At 51.6% G+C, this 19,106-nt stretch overlaps 1 protein-coding gene across 2 annotated transcripts in view; it reads right to left on the bottom strand.

Moving 5' to 3' along the window:
* Nucleotides 1-19,106, bottom strand: part of CPNE2 (copine 2) — a 92,132-nt gene that overhangs the window by 1,123 nt on the left and 71,903 nt on the right. For both annotated transcript variants that reach the window (XM_067302761.1, XM_067302762.1), the window contains 3 exons: nucleotides 14,469-14,520; nucleotides 12,097-12,230; nucleotides 827-1,063 (listed from right to left, as the gene is read on the bottom strand). In XM_067302761.1, the coding sequence (XP_067158862.1) occupies nucleotides 827-1,063; nucleotides 12,097-12,230; nucleotides 14,469-14,520 (423 nt within the window). The remainder of the gene's footprint in view (nucleotides 1-826; nucleotides 1,064-12,096; nucleotides 12,231-14,468; nucleotides 14,521-19,106) is intronic.

The raw sequence follows: 19,106 nt of genomic DNA, 5'->3' as shown, positions 1-19,106 counted from the left end.
GCAGCTGGGCTCGGCTTTTGTTTTCTCATTAACTTTCCTCCTCCGTGAAATGCCAGGTCAGAGCCTGGGCAGCTGGAATCCAGCCTGGTGGGTGGAGGGATATGTGCGGGGACAGCACAGGCATTACACGAGCTTGTACAGCTGCAAACCGCCGCGGGCGCTGGGCCGGCACCAGGAGCGCTGCCAGCCCATTACTCACCTCCCAGGGCAATTGGGCATGAAGCGCTTTGCGAGGGGCAAGTCACCAGCGCCTGCCGAGGATCAAGCAGGAGACACCAGCCACAGGAGCGCGGTGAGGGCTGCAAGCCCGACTCTGCCCCAGCTCGCCCTGGAGCCCTGGCCATGCTGCAATCAGCCTCGGTCCCAGCGTAAACCGAGCAACACGGGGGAAGGTGCAAGTCCACCCAGAAGATGCTGAGCTCACTCCTTTCTGCCCCTGGCTGCCTCTAAAGTAGTTGCTCCCAAACCTTTCAGCATCCCCTGGGGTCACCACCACTTCTAAGATCATTTCCAGGCTTGGGACCGCATTTCTGGCCAAAATCCCCTCCTCGGGCACAGATTTCCACCAAGCTCTGGCACCAGGAGCTCCTAGTTGGGTCAGGGCTGCCAGCGCGGGAAGCGCTGCTCAAAGCACCAAACCAAAGCCAGGTGCTGCCTCGCCTTGCTACGGCGGTGCAGGATGGCTGGCCCAACGGCCGGAATAACACCGCAGCCCCGGGGGGACGCCCACTTGCAGCCCAGCAGCAGCACGGACGCGAGGGTCCAGCCCCAGGGCAGTGGTGGGCTGGAGATGCAGCCCGCGGGCCCGCGAGCCGCCCACACTCACGTTGCGGAAATCCCGGAAGGGCACGAACTGCACGATGTCACGGGCAGCTTCCTCGCCGGTGTACGAGCGCAGCACACGGTTGTCCCCGTCCAGGAACTCCATGGCGGCGAAGTCGGCATTGCCCACCCCCACGATGATGATGGACATGGGCAGCTTGGATGCCTGCACCACGGCGTGTCTCGTCTCGTCCATGTCGCTGATGACTCCGTCCGTGATGATGAGGAGGATGAAGTATTGCTGCGGAGATGAGAGCAGAGGGGAGGAAGCAAGAGAGAACTGTAACACCTGCTGATTTCCTGCCAGAGGCAGGAGCAAGGGGAAATCACCGACTAATTTACTATACTTGATGATGGAAAGGAGGCTCTGGAGGAGCGGCCAGCCCGCCTCGCTGCTGTTTTCATTTCCGGCAAGGCAGAGGGTCTCTGCTCCTTCCCTCCAGCACCATCTCCGCTTCTGGCTCGGCCTCAGCCGTGCGCCAGAGAGGGTCTCTGCAGGCACTGGGCACACGCGAGCCGCAAAGCCAAGGACGGATCCCCAGATATTGGCTAACAGACGGTGCCACAGCCTAAATATCCCCCCAGCCCATGTTCCTCAGCAGCCTGGCACCCATCAGACCGCACGGCCAGATGGGGGACGGCCCCGCAAGCGGGAGATGAGCACTTGCCCATTGGCGCTGCTGCCGGATGCCCCTGCAACGCCGGCATCTGCCTGGGGACTGACACACAACCCCTCACCCAGCCGCCTGCTTCGAGACAGGCCGCCGGGCGCCACCGAGCCCCTCGGGAGGAAGAGCATGGACATCTGGCTTCTCTCCACCGCCCGGCACGTTCAGGTCACCGTATTGCAGATGCCCAATTTGGGGACCACAGGCCGAGGCAGATGTTTCAGGGAGTCGCCTATAATGATTACGAACGCGCCGATTCCAGCGCTCAGGTGCTTAGCACGAGCGCCGCACGCTCGTCTCACGGATGAGCAGGCTGGTCCCCTGCAGCATCCCCAGCTGGCACGAATGGCTGCTGGGTGCATCTGGGAGCAGCGGTAAACCCTCCCAAAAAATCCCGCTGGTCTTCGCCGGCTCTTCTGGCAGTAAATAAGCGGGCACGGCCCGGCTGAGGAGCAGCACCGTTCTGAGCGCCCAAGGGGACACCTCGTGGGACAGTCACGGCCAATGCAGCTGGGGAAGTCAGAGCTCAGCCAGCAGCGTGTTTTTATGCTAGGGAAATACCAAAGGTCAAAAGCAAACACGCTTAAGAGAACCGCCGCGTTCGCTTTGACACGACTTTCATCGAGGTTTCTGCTCAAAAGGGGCAAACTGCCTGGTCGCTCGCACACCCTGCGCGGCGTGCAGGAGCAGCCCCTGCTCAGAGCCCTCTTCCGACTTGTTTTGGCCCCTTTACCCCGTGGCGATGGGGCGAGTTTCTCAGGCTCAGCAAACATTCAGTTATTTCTACAGAGCGGAACAGCTCCCGCAGAAAAGCATCTGCGTCGGCCGCCCCCCCGGCATGCACCCAAGAGCCCAGAAGAGGACGTTCGCTTCCGAACTCGGTTCAGTAAGTCTGCGACATGTGGACACCAGAAAAGACCAGCTCGTCCATCTCCTCCACCTCAGGGGAGCGCGAGGCTGCAATTTTGGCACATTAGGCATCCTCTGTGCGCTGGAGAAATGACGAAAAACAAGCGCTTCAGAGCATTAAAGCTCTTTGTTTCTCTCCTCATTCTTTCCACTTCCTCACGAAACCACTAGCTCAGAAATCCTAGAAGCAGCAAGAGAAGGAATACAGCCCAAAGCCCGTTTTCTTGTGTTTTCCCCAGCCCACATCTTGTCTCCCCAAATCTTCCCTAAGTGTTTTCTTCCTTCCACCTTCCCTTGCGTTAAACTCCAAGTACAAATTAGGCTTGTTCACGTTTAAATAAGACACGAGGCTTCCCAAGCACATAAAAATAACTGCAGCAAGCATGGGAGGGAAACGGCCCCGAGTCAGCGCTGCCTTTCAAGCACAGCGCTCCAGTCTCCCGGATTCAGACACACTCCAGTCTTTCCACGTCTGAGGATGCTTTTCCGAATCCAGGGCAGAGAGCCAGCCCCCCCTTCCTAAATCTGACTGCTCCGTGAGTGTCAGCCCTGCTGGCTAAGCACCGTCTGATTTTCAGGGTTTTCTTAAAGAGTGAATCGTGTGAGTGATGGGAGCTGTTAGTCTGAGTGACGGGTGTGAAGAGCAGGACTCAGGAGCTGGAGAATTGAGGGTATAAAAAAAAAAGCCTCTCTAGTTTTTCCATCCCTGTCTTCCCTCATACGCTCTCCCCCCTCCTTTTTTTCCCCCAAAGCAGGGTTGGTTTCTGAAACCGCTTTTGTTTCGTGCATGCCAAAGCGGCCATGCTGTACAACCACAGAGATTCAGAGACCCAGCTCCCTGCCCCGAAACGCTCCAAATCACCAGCAATCTGCAGAAAGCCGCCGGGCGGCTAGTGCTAACGGGGCCCCCGTCTGCCCTGAGCTTTCTGCTCAGAGGGGAAATATGTCCCGAGAAGCAGAAACAGGGGATTTCTGAAACACAGACGCACACAAGCTGGCTAGAAAAAAAGAAAAATGTTTTCTAGAGGGAGATTTATAGAGGAATGAAGGGTTTAGTTTCCAGAATTAGCATCAACAATAATTTTTGGTATTAGGCTTTGCTTTTTTTTCCCGCTCTCCGCTTACTAAACTCCAGGAGAAGACTGCCTGCGTGCTCTGCATGCTTTTACACCAGTGGCTGGTACTGGGCATTACTGGAAGCAGGAGAACTGACTGGGGCCTGACCCTGTCTAGGACAGGAGGAAGAGTAAAAGCTTGAGGAGAACAGCAGATAACAAGCAAAACTTCAGGCTGATTCCACCTTTTCTCCCAGTATTTGCAAAAAAAACCCCAAAGCAAACTTTGCCTCTGTGCATGAGAAGGAAACACGAAATCCCGTCTCCCTCTGTTCCCCCTTTCTGCAAAATCCCTGACGGGATCAGGGAAAAGCACTACCAACTACGCGGGAGGAGAGATGGGAGCAGAGCTCACCAGCTGCTTATCGCTACATATTTCAGAGGCCAAGTGAAACACGAGACGATACTGGAGATCACCGTTAAAGCTGGAGGGGCGGCAGCAGAGGACTCCCGCAGGGGCGCCACATGCCACGGCATCGCCTGGAGAGTCCCCAAACTGGCCGCGACAGTGTTAGACCGGCTCCTTTTGGAGCAGGAGGGACTTTTCCTCCTTTCCTCAAGCCCTGCTGCAACCCCGAGCCTGTTGCCTGCACTTGGGAGGCCGAGGAGGAGCCCCGCTGCGCTCAGGTGCCGTGCTCCTCACCCCACACCTGCTACACAACCCTGGCAACTTAGGAGCCCGGGCTGCAGTTTCCACCAGGCATTTCATAAGCTGAGCATGCAATTCCCATGGAAAGGGAATAGAAACTAAGCCTGGCTGGAAAGGCCTTGACTCCTCCTGGACTGTGCACACGCACTGGCCAACGCAGATGCTGATCAACAAGGGTTGTTCAAAGAGGTTTTGAAGGCAGCGGTGCAAACCTTCTCAGGAGCACCGTCCCATAAGAACCCAGTTCTGGGAGGGGAGACACAAGTCAGCTCAGACGTAAGGACTCCACCGGTCTCATCCGCACAGCCGTGGCTCTGATTTGCAATTTGAGGCATCAGTAAACGCCACCCAAGGGTAACACATGGGTGCAGGCCACCTGCTTCTGGTTGACCATCTGCACTACCCAGGGAATACGCAGTGCTAACTTGGCACGCGTCTCTGCCAACCTGACGTTTGAGCCGCTGGACTCTCTCTGCGTCCAGCCCGCACGGTGCCGTGGGCAGGGGACGCTTCTGCCCCCCTGTCAGCCCGTGGCAGTGACAGCGGCAGCCTGCTCGTCCCTTGGAGAGCACATGCCCTTGCGGGGCAGCAGGTCAGCGCCCCTCCGTCCTCCCTCGGACCCTTCATCTGATGCCTGGTACAGCCGTCCGTCACGCAGGAGCCGCCGCTGTCTGCGTTTTAGGGCTAGCGACAGCAAGAGAAATCAAAGCCGGACTGAAGAACCGGCTCTCTGGAGAGGGAGGGAGAGGAGATGCATCTAAATGAGGCTCCCTGCCGGAGAGGCTGCGGAGACGTGCAGATAACGAACGGCGCGGTAGCCCCCCGGCCTTGTTCCAGCTGCACCGGCCCCCATTTATTTGCTTAGCGGTTTATTCAATGCCGCCGTCTCCCACCGAAAGCACGCAGGAAGGGCCGCGCTCTAATTACAACTGTGCTTCAAAAAAATCCCGATTTTAACAATATCAAGCCACTGCTGACGCCGCGGTGGGACACAAGTTCAGCCGGAGGGAAGCGGGGGGGCCTGGGCGAATGATTAGATGGCGAAAGCTGCAGCCTGAAGACCGCCCTGCACCCAGAGCGCGGATAGCGCCGAGCGCAAGGACGCGAGTCGCAGCCCTCTTCAGCGCCTCCTCGGATAACTAAGCCCACCCAGGTTGTACACCGCGTCGGGCTCGCAGGCTGCCAGGTAAAACTCTGGATCGGGGAAAAAAAAGAATATTTTCTCAGCATGTAATGCCGAGCGCGTTACCCGCGTGCTCAGCCGGGACAGGCCGGGCTGGAGATCGTTCTTCATGTCCAGCGCAGGTCGCCGGCGCATAAACCTGCCGCCTGACCGGGCAGCACCGTTCGCCGCTTCTCCTCTTTTTGTGGTTAAAATGGCTGATCTCTGAATCCGACATGAGCTCTGGGAGATGATTACTGATTATATGTTAACAAAATCAGTTATTTTGGACTCGGATGCATAAGCAAGACTTCAAGGGATTAGGTGGCATTAAACAACGTGCAGGAAGAAAAGGGGAGGTTCGGAAAGCAGGAATTCTGCTGGAAAGGTGTGTTTTAATTCCCCAAAGCTTATTAATCCTTCCCTGAGCATCAAGACAGACGCCCGTAGTCTCTCTCTCGCTCCCCCCCTCCCCGACACACACATGTTTGAGCGCTTCCATCCCCCAAGAGCTGGCGGCTCCTTTGTTTGTGATCCATGTTGCCATGGAAAAAGTACAAGGGTTTGGGGGTTTATTTGAAATGTTAGGAAAAAGCACCTCTGCCACACGGGAGCTTAATGAGACCAGGAGGAAAAGGAGGGCTCGGATCCAGCAAACGCAGCCGGGCGCATGCTGCAGGCTCCCCCGGAGCGGGGCAGCGAGCACGATCCCGGGGCAGGCACCGCGGCGAGAGCAGCATCTTGCATTTGCGTTTCCCGCAGTTCTGCCAAGTCTCCCAGGCAGCTTCTCGGCACGCCGTCATCCCAGCTGCCTACCCGGGGCGCCTCTGCTGCTCTCTGTGGAAGTGGCATGGAAAATCCAGCTCGGATGAGCGCAGAAGGTGCCTCGGTGAAGATCTGCCCGGCCAGGCGGCCAAGATCTGGGCAGCCAGATGGGCAACAAGGTCCGGGCAATGAAGCCACCTATAAAGCCAAAGCTGCTAATCATGTACAGGTGACTTTTGGAAAGGTCTAGGGCTGCGCACAGAGAGATCCCCCATAATGTGTTACGAGCACCATCGCCTCGGCCCTCCCCAGCTGGGACTGGAAGCCCACCCTCCGAAGGTGCCCTTGCTCTTTGGCCACGTAGCTTCTGCACCTCACACGAACGGGGCCTCCTTTTGAGCAACTCCTCCGCTCTGTGGGAGCAGCAGTAGAAGTAACCACAGCCACTTCTGCCTGGTTTGCACCTTAAATCTCCCCCATCAGCAAAACCCATCCATCGCAACCACACTGCTATGATTCCAAGAGTCAACAGACAAAGATGCAGTACAGACACATCAGTTTTAACCGGTAAAGAGCATCTGCAGAGCAGCTGAAGGCAGCCTCAGGGAGAGTCAAGACTGGAGAAACGGCCTCCCAAGTGGCTTTTCAAGCCATGACGGTGCAGTGGAGATGGGACTAAGCAAGGATGCTCTGTCCACAGTTCAGAAACGCAAGCCCAGGTTGCACGCTTTCCTCCGTGCTTAGAAAAGCCGCCATGTGGAGTTCAGTTCCACTTGCACGATCGCTCTGAACCTCCCAAACCTCCCAACCTCTCAACAGATCCATGCCAGAACTGTTTACTATTCATTTTTTTCAGCTGGCCGATGGTGCCCTCCAATGTGCTTACGAAGCAAACAAAAACACCCATTGCTGGTTTCACGCCTAAAAATAAAACGCGCTTTTCTCCCTGAAAAGAGGCTGCTGTCATCTTCCCAGCCGGTGGCTCTTTGTCATGAGGCTATTATTATAGACGACATTGTTGAGGGGGGTTTTGCTGTAGGCATTTAAGATTGGATCAAAGAGGAGAAGGCCACAGGGGAGTGAAAACCCTTATCAATAATTCTTTGTGCTTCCAAAAAAGAAAGAGCCAATTCAGACTTGCCTATGATGGAACTATTACTTCAGTGCATATTATTTAAAATCTCCCTTGATTAAACTATTAGTGCCAACGGAGGGGTGCAATTTGCATATGATTAGTGCCGCTGTACAGCGCAAGGCCTGTGGGCTTCTCCCCCCGCTCCACTCTCCATTTCTGACATAGAAAGAGAAAATTAAAAACAAGGAGCGAGCTGGATTTACACTGAATTAAACCAAATTCAGACTTTACCACAAGAAGATAAGTGCATAACTGCAGCAGGCACCGGAACCTCCAGCAGCAAGGAGCTTTTTTAAGTAGGGGGTGATGGAGCAGGAAGCGCTGAAAAGACATTAAGATCAGGGAGGGGATGGCAGGAAGCATTAAGACTCTCTTGAAAAGGCAGCAACTGAAGTGGCTTATTTTAATTAAGAAGACAAAGAAAAAGAGAGAAGAAAAAGGCAGTATTTCCATGTGCCCACAGCTGGGAAAAGATGAGCACAAAAGGCAAGGCAAGAAATGGGTCCCCTCGGAGACAGGACTGCGTGGTTTCAGGTGCAACCAGCTTTGCTCCAACTATGAACCAAGAAAGCTTTTACATTAGCTGCTCACCCCAAACCAGCTCCTGCCACCCATGTGCTTATGCCCAAACTGAGCTGGTTTTGGCCAGCAAAGCACGGAAAGCTATTTCCTGCTCTCTCCCCTGCAGGGAGTGGGGTTAGACCTGCCGGCCTCCTTGGACAGACGGCTCCTTCTGCTCCTGTGGGCACATACAAGCCAGTTTGCCACAAAAGCTTTGAAATCGGACCCCAGCACTAATGGAAAAATAAGAGGTAAAAGAAGAGCAGCGAGCCATTGTTTCAGACAGCCGGAGAAACTGTGAGACACTGGAAATGAAGAACAGGATGATTACCCCAGCAAAATAGGAAGGGTGGAGCCCAGCCGGGTTTTAAGGGGAAAAAGCCTTCAAGCAACGCTGCTTCACTCCCACAGGTCACTTGTGCCAACTAAGGCAATCTCGGACACGCTGGAGTAACCTGGCTCCGAGCTCACACTGCAATCCTGCACCCTCAAGGCAACGGAGCTGGTGCAAAAAGGCAGCTCAGCAGCAGGCAGATCCACGCCGAGCCCCTCCAAGCCGCAATTCCTGCCGCAGGTCAGAGGGCTCCATTTGGCGAACGGACACAACTGTGGATGCCGTCAGGAACAGCCTTTACACGCACTGCTACCCACACACGTTCGTTCACACAGGGCAGGGTCTCAGGAGGATCTGTTTCTCCAGTTCCCTCTCCAGGGACTCCATATCCAAGCCGGTGCAACAAGCTCTTTGGGTCTTGCCCCCGCATCAGCCCAAAAGAGCTCCTTCTTACAGTCTTAAGATGCTCTTCACACCATGAAGAGGCATCTTAATTACCAGTAGCATGGCTGGACTCATGGCTGCAGCTCCCCAGTGCCTCCCGGCGCATGGATTCAGACACGTCAGCAGTTGGGCCATCCAGCTAAACCGGTTCTCTTTAAATCACAACATCTTTCTCCTCTTGCTCCAACATCACCCTCCAAGTAACGTTCTGCCACGGTCTGTCTCTCACACAAGAGCCTCGTGGCCTGGTGCAATGGAGCGCAGTTGTAGGGGGCCTCTGTGCTAATAAGCAGCTTTTTGACATATGGATGTAAACAGTCTGATGGACTAATTAACTGTGAGTTCAAGGACTGCTGAGCGGCTGGAAGCAGCCGCTTGGGAACCCAAATTCTGGCTCTGAATCCGTTGTTTGTCCAAGTAGCGTGAAAAGCCATGATAAAATAGAGCCATCTGATGGTTTTCTGATTTTTATATCGAAGGAGGAAAACCAAAAAGGTCTTCTCCAAGCAAAAGTTCCAAGTTCAGTCGTCAGCCACATCACAAACATTATACTGGAAGCCACCGCACACCCCAGGCAAGCAGTGTGGTCGTGCTGCAAGAGGATTGTATTGCTCGGGGCAATTTTCTTGGTAAAGAAACAAATGGGGTTGCTCTCTCATTTTTCAAGGTTGGAAGTATATCACCAAGTCCCTCCAGGAGAATCTCTTCAGAGAACTTCACTGAGGAGGGGGAGATGCTTTAACCAAGACGATCTTTCTCCAACTGCTTGTTGTGTGTTGAAGTGAAAGAAGCCAAAGGTTTAAAAACACTCGAAGAACCTCTTTCCAGTTGCTCAAGTTTCCCATTCTTATTACAGCAGGCTTATCACCATCCTAGTTCCCTCGTGGTCCCCAGGACAGCCCAATTAATCCTGCACCACACAGAAGCAGGAGACTATTTTGAAAGCAACAGGACCACATTTTCCAGGACTATCATTCCTCCTTTTGCAAGAATATAATGTACGGTAAGAACTCCATTGTGCATTCTGTGAAAAAAAAATCACTTCCTTTAGCTTGTCTGATATCCATTATCAAGTCATTTCCTGAGGTATCTCACAGGCCTTGCCCATAAAAGTTAGGGAGAAATCAATCAACTTTTTTTTACCATTCATGATTTTATGCATCTCTACCGTTGGGTCCTGGTCTTATCTCTTCTTGTACAAAAGCTGTTCCATGACTCCGAACATCTTGGTCAACTTTCTCACTACCATTTCCGGGGCTACTTGATCCTTTTTGAGGTGATGGGACCAGAATTTCATACGGTACTCAAGACATTTGTATAAATTCAAGGGACACCCATCTCATGGCATTTCCTGCCTTGGTCTCAGTTCATTCTCCAATAATTTCTGATTTTCAATAGCTGCAATTTTGTTGACTGTTGTCATGTTTGGGTGTTTTTTTTTTTCCCAAGAAGCATCTTCAACGACTCTACATTCTCTGTCTAAAGTGATGACAGCTAACTTAGAGCCCATGGCTGGGCTTTACAGACAGGGTTAGTTTTAACTCTCTGCCAAGTGTTTTCCATTCATCAACATGGGGCAAAGGAATAGCAGATGCATTTCGGCCACTAGGGATGAGGAGCTCTTCCCTCAATTGTTCGCAGGCAGCTTTAATCTCAGCTCCCCTAAATAGTTTGGTATCATCAGCCAGCTTTTGTCTGCTAAACATTTCATGTAGCTGGGAGAGGAAGTTTATCAGTGAAGCTGCAGCCACCACAAGACTTCAGACAGACAAAATCATCTGCCATCCTGTTGGCTGTTCCTCCCACCTGGCAATTTGTTGTATTTTTTGCTAAATCCAAACCAGGTGCTTTCTCCTGCGATTAGCCAGGACTGAAGCCAACTCTGCACCACGTCTCCCACAGCATTATGGCTACTTGAGCAGGTTTGGGAGGGCACAGATATGATGCCGGGTCCCCTGGTTCCTCTGCTTCCCCTGCACATAGGGGCTGTGCCTCAGGGGATGCTCCTGGTGGAAGGACCCTGCCTCGCCGCTTCCATCTTTGGAGCAAAGGGAAAGCAGAGACACAAAATCAGAGCTCAGGCCTTGCCTTCCACTGCCAAAACCCTTTGGGACTGCCACCGTACTGTCAAATCTGAAGAAAAGTGAGACACCAGGGGTTTACTCTGAGGCTGTTAGTGGAGCCAGCCACTGCCAGGATAAAGGGGAGAGGGCTGGCTGGTGCGCTGATCCCAGTGGTGAGCGCAGAAACACTTACGGACTTGATCAGGAGTGTGGCAACCCAATTAACTTGGATGGAAGAATCCAAGGAAGATAAGCCTTCAGAAACACTCTGCCAGTAGCAAACACACTTGCTGACTGCACTCATTTTCCTAAACTTTTTTGCTTAAGTTCTTACTACTCAGAGCTCTGAAGTGGTGTCACGCTCTTGGAGCTGGAGCTTGTGAGACGTTACTGAGGTCTGAGGCAAGTTCCTGGTAATGTCAACAAGGAAGCCCAAGTCCCCAGGGCCAGGCCTGCAGGCCAGTAGCTACTGCAAAGCATTCTCATGTGCAGCTCTGCCTCGGTCTCAGCCCTGCCCACAGTCCATCTGGCTCAAGGCACCTAACAGGGACTGAGTACCTTGCCAGCCCTGCTCAGTCCTGAGGCATCCCTGGAGACACAAACCGACACCAGACAGAGGGCCCTGACAACTGCAAATACCAACAGCAGCCTCCTCCCACACAGGAATTGAGCCCTTGTCTCTCCTGATGTGAAAGCGAGTGAACAGAGATTACTGTGACGATTTATCCACCCAGTAATCCACTGAGCGTCTTGCTCTACCCGTTCTCAGTGTGCCCTGTGTAAGGTCCAGCATACCTCATTCATCTCCTGCCTTCAGAGCACACTTGCTTCCAATGCCAGGTTAGAAGAGAACAAACTGCCTGCAGTAAAGCCAGGGTCCAGACAAAGGCATAAGACACGATCATATGGCTGTAAAGACTGGCCTAGTATGGAATAGCACTATCCCTAGCCACCACCCGCTCTGTCCTCTCTCTTTCTCTGTATCTTGTGGATCATCTTTTTCACGGCCCTACTGGAGCACAAGGTTGGGGCGATGCAAATTGCCACAGAGTTTTACAGTTGACCTGAGTGAATCCACCATGGCAGCTTCTCAGAGATGAGGACCAGAGGCAATCTCATGGGGAAGCTGTGACACACTCTAGGATTACAGCAGCCCGGTGAATAACTAAATGAGGGTGGACAGCAACAAGTCCTCATATTGAGGTCCGTGCCAGGGATGTGTTGTTCAGTACAGCCAGAGAGACAGCACCTATCAGACCACCCAGGAAGTCAAAAGAGAGCCAGGGCTGATGACTGCTAGGGTGTCTGGGTGATCTGGGTGGATTAAATCCCCTAGTGGGTCTTTTCCACCTGGCCCTTTTGCGACCTCACATCCTCAAGGGGGCACCCAGATGTTGAACCCAACAACTCGCTGCGAAATGCTGAGCTAAGGCAGTGACATCGATAAAGAGAGGAACAGTCAAACTTACAGTCGCAAACTCCTGCTGGGTTGCCTGAGCTGCGAACCGGGCCACGTGATTGACGATAGGAGAGAAGTTGGTCGGTCCGTAGAAGCGGATGTGAGGCAGGCAGGCTGAGTACGCTTGGACAATGCCTTCAACACCTTCAGGGAAACCAGAGAAGCCAAACATTACAATATGCAACATCCCGGCCAGCCACAAGTTCAATTCCATGTTCCAAACATACTTCACTAATAATTCCATGTGGTCTGAAGTTACAAAACATTTTTTCCCCAGACTCTTCCAGCTCATCGAGTTTCATCCAGCTGCACTCAAATTTTCTAAAAACAGGGCTTTGCTCATCGGCCACTTTGTAGCAGATTCTCAGACCTTCTCAGTAAGAGAGGCCTCATGGCACTCACAAAGAAAGTTTTCCTTATGTTTCTGCAAAAATCTCCAAACCAGACAAAGAAGAAGAGCAAAAAGAAAAGCACTTCCTAGTCTCTGAGTGTAACCAAAAACCAGATAGACACAAAGCAGACAAGGTAGCAGAGAGAAGCAGAAACACCCTGGGAACTTACAAACAGTGTTTGGGAAACACCACTCTGACCCGCAAGTCATCAGAGACTCTTTTGCTTCTGTTGCACCATGAACCTGTCCAAGAAGGTTTTTCTGCCAGTTGGTTGGCCAGGACTATCCTTCCCAACTCACGCAAGGCAGAAGAATAAGCCAACCTTAGAACAGTTTCTTTATGAACTGTTTGCCAACATTAGCAAGGGGATAAGGATTAATCTCTTACAATGTACAGTTTACAGCTGTACTGACGCTGTAACTCATTTTTAAGACCCTTGTGCTTTTGTATCAAAAGGCTAAGCTTTCACGGTGGGGCTTGCTTAGCTCTGAGGTTCCCCATTTCATATTAGGGGAACCACAGTTATTTGAGAACAGCTTAAATCCCTTGGCTTCAATCTGCACCATAAAGACACACAAAAGGAAATAAACAGGACGTTACCCTCAGAGGCAAAGGGGACGGGGCTGCACTGCCTTGCCTTGCCTTGAGGGCCATCTCCTATCATCTAGGAGAGCAGGCACCAACAGAGCCCTGCAAACCCCCCTGCCGAACTTGGGCTTTTATGGCATGGCAGTGAGCACTCCAACTCCAGCTGTGCCCTGAACTCTCAGCTGCTCCCATCCCTTTACCTCTCTTTTAAAGTGTCTGTGTACACATAAATTACATGCACCTGCTGTTACACGCACATGCAAACTCCCTTTACAGATGGGAAGAAAGACTGAATGAGGTTCTGCTTTGCAACCTCCCACCACCCTTTCTTCCTGGTGGGTTTTGACCTGGGATCTGCCAATTTTCAGGTGGTAAACCATCACATTAGACAGAGCACTGATGTGTGGACAGAGCTCTCATCACTTCCACTGCTTTTACAGCCCTGACTCCACAACCACTTGGATGCAAACAGCATCCGAGCTGCATTTCACAGGATGCCGTAATGGGGCTGGCACGGGCCATACAGGGGCTCAGCAGTTCTCCTGCCTGCACGAAACTGCTGCGTGATATCAAGCCAAATCACTTTTCCCTTCCTTGCCTCAGTTTCACTGGCATAATATGAGGTAAATAGCTAATCTCATGATACATGTGTGAGTAATTCATAAACTATTAACTCCACAATTAATCAGCTGATAATCAGTTCCTTGGGGAGGAATTGTCACTGATAGACCCGTACAGCACTTAGAAACCCAGGACTGTGGCTTCTGTTTTCTACAACATATCCAATAAATAAGGGTCAAACAGCATGCTTTACAACTGTCAGAAGGGAACTTAATGAAGTAAATATAGCAGAAAAGCAGATGTTCATAGCAAGCTTTCATAGACTAGTGACTAGTGAATGAGGTCTGGAGGCTGACCAAACTCCAGCCTTGCTGGGGTAAAGCAGAGGTCAAGCCAGACAACTTTTGCAGCCCATGGTAGCCCCTAGCATTTATGATTTGAGCAGTTCTTCAACAATTACCATGATCAGCTTTCAATTCCTAAATAAACTACAGAAGCACTAAGAAGCAGGTAACACTGAATTCCCCGTCTGGTCACCAGGCCTAGCATTTCTTACTGGCTTGCTGTTGGAGCAGACGGCTGATGGGACACGTCAGAACGAAGGCGTACTTCAGGCTGTCTGAATCCAGTTTCATTTTACACTGGGACCTCCTACACACCCCCAGATTTCCTCTGCTTTCCTTTGAGTGAGCATTTTGTTCTTACTCTGCTCCACCGTTCATGTCTGGCTCTGACCAGACCTTTGAAAAATTCCTAAGACAAGTTATAGGTGAAACACAAAGGAGAGGACAGAAGACACTGAAGGTATGTCAGGAGTATTAGAGATCTGCTGGATACTCACCTGAACAGAATGGGTTGGTTGGATTGAAGTTAATGGCAAACTCATGGGACACCTGGGAAGAAGAAAAGACCTCAGTTAACATAGAAGGTTACTGCAGAGCTGGATGCTTGCTATCAGTTTAGCTAGATGCTGCAAATTTGGGGTCTGGCTCTCAACCACCACATCACAGGGAGACCCAGTCCTGGCAGCATCCCAGCTCCCCAGCTCCCTGCAAATGGCGCTGTGCAGCACAAGGAAGAAAGGATCTTTTCCTTGCGGGAAAGGAAAAGCTCCTGGAACCGCTCATTTGCCCGCTGAATGCTGGAAACGCACTTTCACAGCAACTGGAAAGTGATACAAGTGCATGCTGCTGCCAGAGTGTTGTCCCTCATCTCCTCCAGTTCCCGGCACTCCCCACAAATTCCTGCCTCTTGTGCCCACACCAGTGCTCGGGCAGCCACAAAGCAGGCTGGGTTCAGGAACCGATCTGGCTGGGGGCTAACCTGTCAAAGATGGCACCCAATGATTAGCTTCTTGATCTGGGTCACCATGACGGTGAAAGTCAGCACAGGAGAGGTGACATGAATGCTCAGGCGTGGTGGACAAGTACCAGCACAGACAGTGTTCATTTTCATTGACCATTAAATCACCCCTCCTCCAGTGTAGGTGCAAGATGCTCCAGGTTTTCCACCATGCCCTCCCAACCTGGAGGAGATGGTCTCATTGGTGCAAGATGGTGCAAGAGAGGGGTCAGGACTCCTGGATTTTAATATGAGTCTTGCCAGTGTTGGTGTGGGCGAACAATTTGTTTGGGGAATAAGCATCAAATCCATGTGCCTAACTCCCTAATTCTGCTGCCTGTAATTTAGGCACTTTAAGGAGCAGGCTCTCAGCAGTACCAAGGACGCACGACTCTATCTCTGCACCTCTAAAAATTGAAGGAGTGATTTGGGATTTTAGGTGACTAGTCTAAGGGCTCTAAAATGAAAAGATCCCACTTTGTTCATGCCAGAGTTTCAAAACAATGATATTTTCTCCCTCTCACAAGGGTGGTGGTTTGCTGAGATTCTCAGCCAGGGGATCGCTTCAGGATATGCGTATTCATAAAGCTAGCAAAATCAATGTCCTCTAAAACTCAATGTGAAGCAGAAGTCCTCCGAGACTGCATAAGCAACATGCATCTGATTCAGAATTTCCAATTATAATGGGCATTGTGTCGAAAGCAGCAGAAACTATTTTTGCAAGACAGTGTGGGGTGGGAAACAACAAACAAAAGTAGGTCAAATTAAAACTCTTTCCCATGCTGCAAAGCTGATTAGTTGTTGTACAGGCAAACATTAGCAGCCTGCTTGGGTATCTTCATGCCAGCTGAGTGCAATCAATAATGCTCCCATTCATATCAATAAGTACCAGTCTGGCCGGAGCCCGTGGCAGGCACATACCAGTTGTGGTGGCTGGGCTGAGCCTGCCAGGGCCTCCAGCTAATGGACTTTCTGAGCTAGACTCGGGGTCTTTTCATCTGGTAGCCTGTAAAGGATTTCTCCTCTATGGATGCATCTAATCAGATTTAACCCCCAACGTGAGCAGAAAGAACCCCATGGGCTTCGTATCACACCCAGGGTCTGACTTAGAAAATCCCAGCCCTGATTTCACCATGACTCACCCCAGCAGGAGGAACAAGTTCAGGTGAGGAACCGGCATGTCCAGCTAGCTGTGCAGAGAGATGCCAGGCTGCAAGGTCGGGAGAGAAACTCATGCACCTCCTCCACCAAAAGCAGCCCTTTTCCTCCAACTCACACAAAAAGGTCACCTGAGACACAACTCTGAAAATGCCGCCTGTTCGACTTTGCCTGGGCAAACCATAAAAGATCCTAGAACAAGCTACAGGGCAGGGCACATTCAAACTTCTGCCATACAAACATTTGTAGGCAAAAATATTTCTTTTTTTGCATCCCAAACCAGGGGTTTCTCTTTCTTTTAAGCAGCAATGAAATGGTTTGGAGCTGTTTTCCTCACTTGTTGCAGTACTAGCTGCAGAGTAGACCCCCCTGGGTGGCAGAGGTGTTTCAAAACCTCCTCTGGAATTTTCACAGATTATATATATATCTCTGCTAGAAAATTCAACAGGAGGGCTTCAAAATTAAAAAAAAATGGATCTCAATCCCTATTCAGCTCCACAGTTTGTAAAGCAGTTGCTGCAGAGTCTGATTAAATGTATATATAGCATATATGGGTTTCACATTCACTAGTAACTACAAGACTGTTCCCAACAGGGAGAAACTCTCTCTAGCAGCCATGACAGGTAAGAAATTCAGTCATTATACTCTGGTCCAGCTCTGGATGGGGGAGAGGCTGTAGGGTGGAAGCTCCATCTTTTCCCATCAGGAATTATGAATGTGCTTTCCAGAAGCATGGCCAGAGAGTCACAACAGAGAACAGACTTTGGAAATAGCGCTGGTTTGGGAGCCTGAAAACCTGGAATCAAGTCCTGGTCCCACTGTGACCTCCCCGAGCGATCCAAACCCCAGCATAACTCAGGTTCCCCATAGGCACAGGCAAACGGATCGAAAGCCTTGGGGGCGGCCTGTCTTGCTACGCACCCCGGTGAAGCTGCCAGCTTCGATTTGAGACTCTTGAGCTCCACAGAAACAAAAATAACACATTTCCTTTGGCTGGCCCCAATTTGCTGAACTGCCTGTGTCAGAAAATGAGTCTAGCTGGCTACTGGGCAGTGCAACTTGAGCACAGCTCCTAAACCCAAGCAGAAAGCTACCAGTGGGACTTAGATTTTAAGCATCGGTCGCTACGATGCTGTCTTGCCTTTGCCTCATCCCACATAAATTGAAACCCATCTGCTTCCTTCTCCTGTTTCCTACTGGGAAACTGCTTGAGGCTCTTTACAGAGCTGTTACATTTCAAGATGTTCTTTGACATTTCCAACGAGACTTTTGTGTGCAAAATATCTCGTTCAGATTGGTTCTTTGAAAGTATTTGGTGGTGCCATGGCAACAAGAGCACGATTAGAACAAAGCACAACTTATATGACTCTTCTCTTTAATCATCTTCCTCACTTTTATTCTGGTTCATAGTCTACAATAGCCACCCTTGGCTGTTGGTCGGCATGGTCAGAGTGTTACCTACTGCAGGTACAAAGTGTTACATGCAGATATTCCCCAAGGGGCATATTAGCCATGCTACTTCCAACTGAGCACCTGGAGTGAAAATAAGACATTGGTTTCAACAAAGAACAGCCATTCTGGCTTCAAAACTATGAGTCTTGATTGCCTTAGTTAGTGAGCTGAGCTGGAGGGACCTGTGCCCTGGCAGGGCTGGCCATAGCTCTGTGGCTGGACTGGGCAGGGGAAGGTGAGGGAGGGATGAAGTGCCTTGATGAGCTGGTGCGGGGAGGTTGAGCGGGTGAAGCCCCGGGACATCGGAAGAGCCAGTGGGGATTCAAACAGGCTGAAGCAAGTGGGGGACTGGAGGGGGGCACTGGAAAGCAGAACTGTAGAGGAGAACAGACCCTGGCTCGGTTTTGCTTGAGACAGCAGGATTCAGCTCAAATTCTCACAATGTGGAAATCATTCCACAACTGGAAAAAAAAAATCAGAACTGCCTGACCAAGACTGATGGGGCACTTGTGCTTGTCCCGGGTGCTAGCAACCACCGTCACTGACTTGAGAAAATGAGTGGTTTACTCCAGGCAGGTGATCTTGATGGATGCATCAAACATCCAGGGATGGAGAGCTGCTCTCTGGCCGGGGCTTAACGAGGTTTAGAAACCACTCTGGCAAGGGAATAAGGTGGTTTCTCTGGTACGGCCCCCAGGCCCGTGGGAGCAGGAGGAGCAGATGGAAAGGTTTCTACAGCACGTTTGCAGGAGGGCAGGCAGTGCCACACTGGGCAGAGGAATAAGGTCCCACTCTTCCCACATGGCTACCATCAGCATCCTCAACGGGTTACCTGCATCTAAACTAGCAGCAAGGACCACTTCCAGCCTTCTGGGCTGTGCTCGCTGCTCATATCTTCCCACGGCGCACAACCCTGCTCTTTACACTCTGCTAGGTGACTTCCCTCCCAGCCTACTAGGACGGAGGTGCTTTTCACGTGCCGGAGGTCCACAGTTCAAACGCAATCACTGCCGAGGCAGCCCAGTTTTACCCGCAGTCACTGATGCCTTGGGGGGGGGGTCTAATCATGCCCCCGGCCCTGGAGGCCTTGATGGCTCAGCCTCGCTGGGCTGACAGCGGTGCGTGACGCACCCAGGGCGATTAGCAAAGCGGTGCCGGAGCCAAGCAATGCATTTCACCCACAGGCCCTGCCTCAAACGCATTGACGGCAAAGCGGGTTGCTCAGAGTGACAATTTGCCCATTCCCCCACACCCCTGCCAGCCCATCAAGCAGCCCAAGCTGCCAAACTCTCCCCATCCCCACCGCATTTTCCGTTCCGATTTCCCTCCGCAAATAATAAATCCCTCGACGACAACCGATTGTTATCAATTGGAAGCTGCTTACCAAGATTTTCCCACAAAAAACTGGTGAAGCGACAGACCAGAGACATTTGCTGGCCAAGGAGGATGAATCAGCTCCAAAGTGCACATGGAGGGATCTCCTCCTGCGCCTGGCAAAGAGCAATAGCTCCCGCTTGAGTCAAATGAA

The sequence above is a fragment of the Apteryx mantelli genome, chromosome 10 (genome assembly GCF_036417845.1).
Source record: "Apteryx mantelli isolate bAptMan1 chromosome 10, bAptMan1.hap1, whole genome shotgun sequence".
NCBI lineage: Eukaryota > Metazoa > Chordata > Aves > Apterygiformes > Apterygidae > Apteryx > Apteryx mantelli.
This window is presented reverse-complemented; position numbering and strand designations above follow the sequence as displayed.